Below are 12,563 nucleotides of genomic sequence, written 5' to 3' on the forward strand. Positions count from 1 at the left end.
ATTATAAGAATGTTTTTAGTTTTTTTTTATAGGAGAAGGGGGCAAACGAGCAACGAATCGCCTAATATTATTTGATCCGACGCCGCCGAAACCGCAGATGCGTTGCCGGCCTTTAAGGAAGTTGTACGCTCTTTTCTTGAAGGCCCCTAAGTCGTAACAGTTTGGAAAAACTTGTACTGTTTTAATTGTGTTAAACTTCACCAGGTTGAACTGACAGCAAACCATTCAGAAATAGCAAAAAATGGCCTAAGAAGATTATGGGGTGTTCCCGACACATCGGCCTACGTGGGGCATTTGTTCCGCATGGAGATACCCAAAGAAGCATTCTCCGGTGACGTAGTAGCTTACAAGGTACTGATTTTTACATTGGTGTATTATAAACTCATGTCTAATTTACTTAATAGCCAATGAAAATAAAACTTGCGCGAAATATACCGTATTAGTTATGGGCCTGTCATGGTCTTTCCACCAAAACTAATCGATAAATACACCGGCTGATGTGTTAACGTCTTTAATTAATTAATTTACGCACTTAATATTGTTTTAATTTTTTTATAATTTTATCCTTTAGATTTGTTAATGTATTTGTTAATTCGTTGCTTAGGTGTACAGCAAATCGTCTCGTCAGACGCCCAGCTGGCTGGCCGTGGACTCGCGGCACGGCCTGCTCAGCGGGCTGCCCCAGCGCGCTCAGCTCGGGGCGCACGCGCTTGCAGTTGTCGCGCATGGCCACACCCGCGGACTTACTGCCACTGATTATTTCACTATAGAGGTATGGACTAAACATATACGTATACACATACACGAGGATTCAAATTAAAAAATTAAGATTTGTAATAGTCTTTTTTTAGTTGTTCTTTGTTATATCTTATAGGGAACTTTCGCTCCCAGGGGATGCTTGTAAAAGATCACAAAACGCATTATCTATATTGATCTATTGAAATGTATTCCGCCATTATTTCAATATAATGCGGGTATTTTACACACATACGTATTTAGTTATATATGCCATTTGTCACACTTACGATAATAACTATAGGCATTGAGTAGGGGAGACATTTATGTAAGTGACGGGTCCGGCCATTAGGCGAACGCTGCACAAGCTCCATAATCCCTTAAGCCGCGACGCGATCCGATCTCAGCCAACAGCATTACTTCGTCGTTGCATTGCGAATGCAACGATTACCAACTATGCTATGATGGGTTTTGATATTGACTCATCGTCGAAGTCCTGACATATGAAATAAAAATTAATTTTTACGTGTTTCGGTAGTAGACTTTCACTTCAAACCGTAGAGGCTAAAGGTACGCGTTCATCGACCCGTAGTACGCACCGCACGCACGGATTAAACGAATTTTCTTTGTCATAATAATCATATAAAGAAAACTAAAATCTGTTGCGGGCCGCGCGTGTGGTGCCGCTGTCGCGAACCATTGGACGCGTACCTTTAAAAAAAAATTGGGAGTTCAAAAAATATCTGTGGTCATAATTATCGAATTAATTTTTCTTTTAAAATTAAGAACAACCTTGTTTTAATTTGTATTATCTCATTTAGTAAGCGCTTCTCTCATTAGTGAATAATAACGGTTAATTTCATCGTTCAGACAAAATATTCGTTCACGGCACAAAAAACTATTGTGCTTATTTTATTCAACGATGAGAGGCTAATGAGGCATTTCGTAAGTTTTTGAATTGGTTAATTACATCATATTTAAAACTTTATCTGTATAAGTACGGTTTTTTTAGCTTTATTTTAATACTTTATTAGTAGACCGTTATATCTTATATATAAAATTCACGTGTCACAATTTTCGTTCCCATACTCCTCCGAAACGGCTTGACCGATTCTCATGAAATTTTGTGAGCATATTGAGTAGGTCTGATAATCGGCCAACATCTATTTTTAATCCCGCGCGGACGGAGTCGCGGGCGAAAGCTAGTTTAATTATAAACGTCGGCTGTGTTTTATTCCTCATAATTAGTACATCTAGAACATGTATGTATGGATGTATGGATATAAAAAGTAAGATTAACGTGTTAAACGGAAGTCTGTAAGTAATCTCTGCTTACCCCTCTAGAGTAAAATGTAATATCGCTTTATTGTTTTTTTTACTTTTATAAATTAGTCAAAATTATGAACCTCTGAACTTTCTTATTTACGAGTGCATGTACAATATGTTTCTGAGACCAAAATCTGCGTATAAATCATATCTTCATCTATATCTTTCATCTTTGTGAAAACAGAGAAAACAATATGTTTTATAATCGAAAATGTTGGTCTCAGAAACCCACGGCTAGTGTTACAACTCTGTAATAAAGTTTTGAGTGTCTCAGACGATGAATAAACGACGGACGCCAGAAACGTTTATATCATTAAGATTACAGACATAAAGCCCTGTTATTGTCCATTTATCCGCCATTACGACTAATTGCAATACGCTTAGGCTATTCACAAGCTTATCGTGATGTAAACCATTATTTGAATTCATATTTGCCACGAAATATCATTGTTATAGATTTTATTTTATTTTTAGTACATAGAGGTAATGTTTTTAATCAGAATATAGTCAAAACTGGATAAGCGACCTTTATAAGCTAGAGTCATTCAGATCCTAAGGGACGACCATAAGTAAGAAACATATTGCGGTTCCTTGGCCTCTCGCTTATCCCGGTTGGACTGTAGATGATCGTATCACCTGCTAAACAAAATTTCTTTAAATGTATAAACTAATCACTTATCTTAATAATATTATAAATGCGAAAGTTTATGGATGGATGTATTTTTATTGGAAGGTATCTCCAGAACGGCTCAATGGATCTTGACAAAACATTTTTGCTCATGATCTTGGATTAAACACAGTCTGGAAGAATAAAAAATAAAAATACACATGCTAATGATGTCTTATTTATTCCGTGCGAACGGAGTCACAGGAGACAGCTTGTTTGCGTATATTTTTAACAGTAGTTTATAATAATTATTTTAAGAATTTAATTACTAAATAATATCTTGCAGGTGAAAGAATCAAACGAGAAGCCGCAATCTAAATACGGTTGGTGCCGTCACGATGAGAACCGGCTGGTGCTGGTCATCCTGGTGGACGGCGCCTTCCACCGCATCCCGCCGCGACATCGCATCCGTGCGCTCATGGATCTCGCCGCTTTCATGGCACTTGATGGGGTACGTAAAAATTAACAAGAAATAGTTAATAAAACGAAGAAAATATAAACAAATATTTAAGAATAAAATTGTTATATTAGAAGTTTGAGAACAACTGACCAGTTGACACCATTATTTTATTACAATTCATATTTGGAAAACAACAATATAAACTACAATAATAACTCATTGTCTAGCGTTTTTTTTTTCATTAAGTAAACATAGCTCTAAGCATTTAAGATTTATAGTCTAAAATTATGCAGTTTAGCTAATGCTAATCTTATTAATATTATAAATGCCAATGTTTGTATGTATGGATCTCGCTGAAATTTGGCATAGATATAGAACATAGTCAGGTAGAACTTGTAGACTACTAATTTTCAATTTAGTGGACGGAGTCGCGGCTGACAGCTACTAAATAAATATCTAATAAAAGCATGTTAAATAATTTCCAGCCAGTCTTATCTCAATAATCCAGAATTTATTGAAATATGTACATATCGAAGAGGTTGTTGGGCTGATTTTTTTACGTGTTCCATTTTATTGCGAGCCCGAAGGTTTTATGGATAAGATCTGAGCTCTGCAATAAAACCACCGGCTGGTTAACATCACATCGTTTTCTAAATAAAAGTTAATTACGTGCTTGAATACTAAGTAATTATTTCAACTAATTCTGATGTCTTAAACAAAGTCGTTCGTGTTTTAAAATGATACTATGATATTGTATTCCGTAAAATACATTTTTGAAGTCAAAAGCTAAGAGATAAAATTTATGTTTTTTGTTTTCTTCGACTCCGTCTGTGCGGGATTAAAAAAAAAGTAATTAGTAGGCTATGTGTTATTCCAGACTACGTTTTATATCTATGCCAAATTTCAGCGAAATCTGTTAAACCGTTCCGGAGATAACTTCAAACATCCATCCATCTAAACATTCGTATTTATAATATTAGGAAGATTGCAATGGTTTAAATATACAAGTTGGCAGTTTTAAGAGTTGCGTCGTTTGTAAGATAACAGACAAACGTATAAATACATTAATAAAACTTATAAATGAAAAGAGCTAAATCAACATGGAATTTGCTAAGAGTTAACTTTTGCACGTTAAAATAGTTGCATTGAAAAAAGTTTTGGTAAGCAACAGTACGATTTAACCAATGTGAATATGTTTACTTTACAAACATCAACCCCTTCGTAGACGCAAGACTGGGATTATTCCCCTCTCGTATCTTATTTCACGCTTCGCTCGGATTAAAAGCTTAATCAAGTCAAAAGCAAGGGTAGTGTTAGGTCTCTCAGGCTGAAATGTGTTTACTTTGTTAGGTAGTCTGGAATATGGAGAATTTACGTGCATATACGGATGCATAATTAAGCCCGTTTAAATAGCAAGAAAAAGTATTTTGCTTTTTGTATATAACAGAGCTAAAAGAAAGTTATTATAAAGAGCTATTTAATAGCACATCTTAAGGATAGAAAGGAAAATAATACTAAAAAAAAAATGATGTAATAAAGTACTACTGGTCTAAGGTCTTTAAGAGTTATCTTCCACTAAACGACTAGCTGCGCTAGTGAAAAAGGAATCTAATTCGATGATTGTTTATTCCTTATTAGCTATCGCCCTCGACTCCGTAGTCGCGCATGAAAAAAAACTTAATAAGTTACCTATGTGTTCTTCCAGACTACGTTATACGTCTACACCAAATGTAAATAAATCTATACGAAATCTTTTCAGTCGTTTCGGAAATACCTTCAAAGAGACAACCATCTAAACTTTTGAATTTATCATATTTTATAATATTAGTATTATAAAATTTTTGTTTTCGGTTTCAGGACGAGTTCTCAATGGAGCCATACAAAGCGGAGTCGGTGCGAGGTGACGCGGTTCTGTTGAGCGGTGCGGGCACCACGCAGCGCAAGCGCAACGACGCCGCCACCGCCATCTACCTCAATGTAAGGCAACACAACAATGGACTAATAATTATTTAAATATTTTATAAATTCCACATTCTTCCAAAATGTAACTGTTGAAATTAGTAGCTACTTATTTAAAAAGTAAAACTGTCAAATAACATTCATGTAGTTAGTTTTAGATTTTAGTAATCTTTGGTTTCTGAAACCAAATCTGTACATAACATATCGTCATCCCTATCATTTTCTTTGACCAAATAGAGATAAAAATATGTTTTAACTAGGATTTAGGTGTTAGAAAAGCAGGGTAATGTGTGTTGTTGTAGGTGGGTTGCAGCGACAAGCTGTGGTCGCGGCACAAGGTGCTGGTGGGCGGGCTGCGGGAACAGGCGCGAGATGGCACGCTGGCGCACCTGCTGCGTCTGCCCGTGCTGGGCTGGCGGCTGCTCGCCCGTCGCCCCAACAAGCCAGCTCTGCGACCCAAGAGACAGGTCACTTCACAACTACGCTAAACTAACAAACTCTTAATTATATGTTCTTATCCAAAAAACTAAACTCCCACCTAAATGCTTACACTAAGACATAATGGTAGAAGAGTGGAAGCCTGTGCCAAATGTAGGTCCGTAGACTCTGCCTTCCACTCTCTGGTATGAGCGACGTTTAGACCGGTTCACGTTCCCTTCTCACCCATTTCTTAGAAAAAAAATGACGGGGAAAGGAAATGGATTTGGCAGAGGAGGGGACGCATCACAGAGGGATATTTCCTCTTTCTGTGTGTTATTCCACTGTATTAAAGTCGGCAATGCAACTGCAATTTCAGATGTCTATGGGTAGTGGTCGCTGCGCTATTAATAATATAAAAAAATATATGAGAGTATTGTGTCCTTAACTACCTATGTCAGACGATTCAATGCACAACCTGTAAAGATATAAAATTCTCTGTATAAAACAATCAATCGTGTCATTATCTTTTACAAAACATAGATCGGGAATATTGACCTCAGAAACTCACAATATATGTTTGTTAACAGTCATCTATAGATGGATCAGGCGCATACGATACATACGACGGCGAGGACGACGGTGCCGACTACAGCGGTGATTACGACGACGATGATGATGAAGACTTCCCCATAGACACGCTCTCAGAACCGGTCAGTGACAACCTCTATATTATCCTTGTCTATGGTCTCATTGACTCGTCTAAGCAGGCCCGCACTTCTATACTATTTGTCTATGGTCTGTCGTTAAGTGTTGCCAGTATTAAATATTATTACCAATATGGTAGTAAAGGTTAAATAAAAAATGTGTTTTAAATCTTTGGAATTTTATGGTGTTGGGATTTTTTTAGCAATTAAAATTTTTATTGCAAAATAAAATTAATGATTTTAAATCTAGTACTATACAAAACGTATTATAATATACTTCCTATTATTTCCTAGAAGCTACTGAGTATTAACCAAATTAAAAATATGGGTTATCTTTAAAATAAAAATGTCCTAACAATGTCTGCATTTATAATTTGTAGACAAGTTTAGATTAATAGATTTAATATTTTAAAGCAATAATTAAGAAATAGACGTAGGTCAAACGTGTCATATACTCATCATTTTTTTGTCATTTTGTCATGATTGTTACACTAATCTGTCATTTCATTTATTCATTGGAATGTCATATTCATTCATCAATTATCATACTCAAATTTACGGCATTTTTTTTAATACGCGTATTGAAAACGGCAATAGTCTTGTTTAGTTCTAGATTTTTAGTTTAAAAATGTTTTCCAATGAATAATGATAGTGAAATTAGGGATGCACGGTACATTATTAATATAATGAGACTATAAATATAAAAATTTAAATAGATATAAAGAGTATTCTTTAATCGTGCGTCCCTTTGAATATTAATGGAATGGACTTGCACAACAACGACCATGGCATGGAATGTTGAATGTGCAATCACTGTGTCTCTTGTGTGGAGGTTCTTTTACTATGTGGTTGCTGTGTCCAGACAATTGACTCTCTAACCTTTTGTATCCTTTACTCTCACACTATATCAGTATACTTTACACTCATATCGTCTCATATTAATATAACATATTTCATCTACATAATTTAAAATACATTCTTAAGACAAGCTTTGTGTGTGGTTATTTCATAAAATTTGCTTAAAGGGGCTTTTACTTTGCACTGTTGAACTAACAAATTCAATGTTTGTGTGCCTGATTGGGTTTATAGCGATTTAATAAGGACATGCCTTTAATACTTTATTAATATTATTTATTAAATTAGTTCTAAAATAATTATATATAAAAATAAAACTACTATTTTTTTTGTTTATTGGATAATTTTATTAATAGTACCATTTGAATTGATTTTGATGCTATAATTCTAAATCTTTCTACTATATATAAACTGTATAAAGTAGAAGGATTGTTTGACGATCTACAATATAAGAGTTAAAAATTATCTGCCCATTTAATAATTAAAGTTCAAGGCAAAAAAAAAAATACTATACTTAAAAACTTGGTACAGCCGTAACCAAGATGAAAGAACAGTATAGAATCTTTGTTTCTATAAAGGCATGTCCGGAGTTACCTCGATATAGCAATAACCACAGACATAGCGAGAGGTAGAGATAGAGGTAGGAGGTAGGTGTAAGCGGGCTGCAGTACTAACGCAGTGTGTGTCGCGGCGCAGCCCCCGGCGCACGCGCACGCGCATCGCCACCACCACGGCGACAGCTGGCGCGCGCCACACACCACCACACACATCTTTCAGACCGAGCCCGCCACCGAACACGCGCCGCGGGAACCACNACAACCACAACCACAACCCCTCCCCCAACCCACACCCGACACCACAACTGAACCCACCACTGCAGCCGTCTCAGAGGAAACCACCCCCGAGCCCGTCTCCACTAATACGTACACAACAGAGGTTTGTCGTAACCCGCTCCTGCTTTGTGTTCAAGTGTTGTTGCATGGTTGTTGTTTGTTTCTAACATATTTATCTTGTGTCTCTTTCTTACTATTTCACTTTCTCTGTCTTCGTATTTATGATCGCCTTGTCTTCTACGTCGTTGTATCGCTTCAGGACATAAAATATGTAATTTTGTAATATTCATGTGTATTTTCTCGATTATTTTTTTTATTATATCAATATGTTTTACTTATTTAAATTATTATTTAATAATTTTAAATACATATCTATATTTAATTGTAATGTGTTCTTTTAAATGTAAATAGGATCGATGTTTGTATTAGAATTAAAGCATGAATTTTAGAGAAGTTTTTAACTGTTGTTTATCATCGGAGAATCATTTTTGTTTCACAACAGCACGATGTCTGCTAGACGTAATTATTATAAGCATGCATTAGTATTTAAATTTTTATTAACACGTATATAAAAATATTGCTTCTTTTATTTAGGTAGTGAAAATAACACCATACACAGAGGCTGTGTCAGAGTCGAGTGAAGTTAATAAAGTGGATCAAGCTTTGGAGGAAGCTCGTAAGTTCCTCCATTCTCCTGTCATCATATCACCGGAAGACGCATCTACTACAACAGAACCCGAAATGGTACGTATATTTGCACTTTGACTATGAACCAAGTCACGTTTGTATGTAAACACTAACATGTCTCGTGTGGACCTGGAGCCCGGGGTAGTGTAGTCACATACATAATGTTCACGCATTGTAATCTGTAAATACATTATCTAACCAATCCGATATACGTACAGACAACTTTTATAATTCATTATATAGAAATTAAATAAAAAAATATATCATTATGAATTTTATCCTTTAAAACTCTATCCAAGTAGAAGTAAGTTAAGAATGTTAAAACCAAAGTAAAAGTCAAAATGTATTATAGTAATGTAAATTAAATTAATTCAGATTTGGCAATCTTTTAAATAGAAATATCATGAGCAGTTGTCTTAACGTAAGATCGTTCACGTCACGTTGTGTGAGCGTCCGCATGGCACTTTCAGCAAACTGTAATAATACGAGCGTCCAACGAACTGCCGCCGATCTCCTCGGAAGCGCCCACCACGCCCACCTCGCCCACTTCGGTGACGTCACCCTCGCCGTCGCCCACCGACTTCGCCCCCACCGAGACCACCACGCCGACAACCGTCTCCACCACGCCGTCCACCACGTCTACCACTACGACCACGACGACCACAACGACGCAGGCGCCGACCACGACCGTCCCGCCGACCACTACATCGCCCACGACCACGCCCCTTATTATAACGACCCCGCCCACAACCACGCCCGTCCCAGAAACAACTCTACAGGAGGTTACAAAACAGGTTAACAATTTTCACACAATTTGCATATCTACTTTTTTATGATGAATTTTTAGTAAGTTAAGTTTGCAAATACTAAAACAGCGTTTATCACCATCACTTAGTTAGGCTTTTACAGGGTGTTTGTTCATTGGGTGATAATTTCATATCATTATCTAACAATTCCAATTTTGTCAGTAATTAACTGTTAAATATATTTATTGTAAAATACTCCAATCACAAACATTGGGGAAAAGGTACTTGTATAAATAAATTACAGGTGCAAAGGAGTGATTTGTGCACAAAATAATTTATATTTTTAACTTCGAATTTTTGGTCTGTGATGTACATTGTACATATTCAAATGTTTTATAGCGTTCGTCTTTTAAGTGGGTTAAGGTGGGATTGTTATTATTAGTAGTAATATATTCTGTATAAAAAATTTACTTTTAATCTGTTTGCAAAATGTATTATACTTCTACAAAAACATTTTATCTATGTTCTTTGACATAATTGTTAAGTAAGGTAAATTATTTTATTTCAATCTATTGATGCGATTTTTTTATTATCTACACTTTGGGTAGGATACTTAACCATAGCCTAGACAGTTAAAAAAAGTTTCGGTAATTTTTGAGTTCAAACAATGAAATCATAGTGAGCTTACTATACGTCTTCACTAAGAGACTTGGCTCTAAGTTAGGATTGACTAGGCCATTTTCAACCCCGCCCAATGCGGATTGACTTCACACACACTTGAATTCATTTCTAGATATGTGCAGGTTGCATCACGATGTTTTCTTTCACCTTAAGAACGTAAGATAAATGTACATATATGTATAAAACTACAATCACATTGGTACATGTCGGGATTCGATTCCAGGACCTTAACTTCTGAGCCACTGACACTCTCCAATTTCAAAGAATTGTAGTTTCTGCATGCTTATCCTCATGTCCAAAGTATGTAGTAACAAAGTGTGTGTCCGGCACATGCAGGAGTTGCCGCTGTCATCAGAGCGCAGCAGCACGATAGTGGGGCGCACCACGGAGACCGTCACCTTCCCCATGCCCCCCAACCAGCCCCCCACACTGCGCTACCACATGAAGAAGCTCGCCATCACCGCCGGCAAGGCTTTCAGGTACCTTCACGTGTTCATAACGACTTCGACCGCGCGGAATTAAAAAATGAACTTAAGTGTTCTACATCTTTGCCAATTTCCATGCAGATCTGTGAAGCCGTTATGCAGATACCTCTTAACAAATATTCGTCTATCCATCCATCCATCCATCTAAACATTTGAATTAATAATATAAGTAAAATTATCTATTTAAATTTGTATGAAATAATTTCTAAAAAGTATTTTTTTTCTACATTAAATATGAAAGGTTGTTTTTTTATCATTTCATGTAAAAAAATTGTTATCATTTTAGATAAATTCTTATAGAACTTCTAACTGAGGTTCAAATTATTGAATTTCAGATACATAATCCCCGGGGACCTGTTCTCTGACCCGGAGGAGGGTAGCAACCTCACCTTCACCATGTACGACTCTGACAACGTGCCGCTGCCGCCCACCTCCTGGATACAGTTCATACCTGCCAAGAGGGAGGTCTATGGATTGTAAGTATATACAACTAGTGCTAGACCACGACATCGTCTTCGCGGAATCAAAAGAAGAAAATTATGGGCTACAATATTCCCGTACACAACAGCTACACAAATGGTCCAGCCGTTTCGGAGATTACCTGAAACAAAGTTTGCGGACAGACAGACAAAGAGACATGAAATATAAAAAATAAGTTTTTCGGTATTACGTACAGACATTCCGATCTAATCAATCATAAATAACATTAAAATAAAGTCAATCGTCTTCTAAAACTAATTCTATTCTTCCAGGCCTTTAGAATCCCACGTATCCAGATGGAACTTCAGAGTGGAGGCTCAAGACAGCGAGGGTCTAGTGGCGAGAGGTCCGCTAGACATCACGGTGCAGCAGCACAAGGGTCAGCGCACCATCAACCATCAGTTCATAATGCAGTTCAAGCTGTTGAAGCAATACACGAACGCCATCGACTGGCAGATACGAGCGCTCGAGGGTATCGTCAACCTGTTCCGTGACACGGACATGGATCATCTGACCGTCCTCAACGCGACCCTCACCGGGGACCTCTGCGAGTACGTCTGGACCAATGACACACTGCCCAAAGACCCCTCTTGTCCCATGGATGATATCAATAGGCTTATGAAGGTAATGCACCATTTTTAAGTTCTAGAGAATGTTTGCGTCATTATCAATGTACGATTCATTTATTATTATTAGCTGTCGCCCGCGACTTTGTCAGCGCTGTAAAAAAGTAGTTGCATCAGCCACATTTCCATCCAAGTTCCGTCAAAATCGTTCCAGCCGTTCCGGAGATTACCCGGAACAAACGCGAGCTCGCGGACAGACATACAGATAGATGAAAAATTGTTATTTTTGTTGTTATCAACGAAAATACATCATTTGTTCGAATTACGAATATATTTTTTTCTTTCTATTACATACAGACACTCCAATCTAATTATTATTTATAGATAATGGAATCTGATACGGAGCCGGGCAAGCCGTCTAGTGCGCTGTTGCGTGCGATGTCGCCGGAGCTGGGCGCAGTACGCGTGCGCTGGGCGGGCGCGGGGCGGTGTGCGGCGCCAGCTCCGCCCCGCACGCGTCCGCACGACACCTACCCGCCCGTCACACGCAACCAGGTCGACCATCTCACCGCCACCGTCGGACATCTGCAAGTCTACAAAGTGCCTGAGGTCAGCATCACAATGCTACATACAGGGATTCCTAAATCTTTGTACGCACCTTTTGATAGTGTATTCATGTTTGTTGTTGTATTTCAGGACACGTTCTTCGACCCGGAGGACGGCGGCACTCGCAACCTGGCGCTCTCGCTGCGGCGCGCGGACCGCTCGGAGCTGGCTGCGGAGCACTGGCTGCAGTTCGACCCTCGCAACCAGGAGTTCTACGGCCTGCCCTCCGCCGCTGACGAGGGCACCGTGCACTACCAGCTCGTCAGTATACTGCCCACTTACTATTGACAATTTATTATCGGACTAGAGACATTGTAAACTGAACTGCTCCTATATATTCAAACAAATAACTTGCTGATTTTGTATAAAATAATTTTTAATGTATTATTTAGTAATTATACATTTACATTTTA

General features: G+C 37.8%; 1 protein-coding gene across 3 annotated transcripts in view; it reads left to right on the forward strand.

Annotated features, from left to right (window-relative positions):
• The window catches only part of Dg (Dystroglycan), an 85,403-nt gene that overhangs the window by 68,989 nt on the left and 3,851 nt on the right, over window positions 1-12,563 (forward strand). For 2 of the 3 annotated variants that reach the window (XM_013307356.1, XM_013307357.1), the window contains 13 exons: window positions 205-351; window positions 605-772; window positions 3,015-3,179; window positions 4,986-5,105; window positions 5,390-5,554; window positions 6,095-6,217; window positions 8,494-8,643; window positions 9,057-9,380; window positions 10,350-10,492; window positions 10,834-10,974; window positions 11,251-11,602; window positions 11,929-12,153; window positions 12,241-12,411. In XM_013307356.1, the coding sequence (XP_013162810.1) occupies window positions 205-351; window positions 605-772; window positions 3,015-3,179; window positions 4,986-5,105; window positions 5,390-5,554; window positions 6,095-6,217; window positions 8,494-8,643; window positions 9,057-9,380; window positions 10,350-10,492; window positions 10,834-10,974; window positions 11,251-11,602; window positions 11,929-12,153; window positions 12,241-12,411 (2,394 nt within the window). The remainder of the gene's footprint in view (window positions 1-204; window positions 352-604; window positions 773-3,014; window positions 3,180-4,985; window positions 5,106-5,389; window positions 5,555-6,094; window positions 6,218-8,493; window positions 8,644-9,056; window positions 9,381-10,349; window positions 10,493-10,833; window positions 10,975-11,250; window positions 11,603-11,928; window positions 12,154-12,240; window positions 12,412-12,563) is intronic. The other variant, XM_013307358.1, reaches the window with a different exon arrangement.

The sequence above is a fragment of the Papilio xuthus genome, unplaced genomic scaffold (assembly GCF_000836235.2).
Source record: "Papilio xuthus unplaced genomic scaffold, Pxut_1.1 DF828142.1, whole genome shotgun sequence".
Lineage (NCBI taxonomy): Eukaryota > Metazoa > Arthropoda > Insecta > Lepidoptera > Papilionidae > Papilio > Papilio xuthus.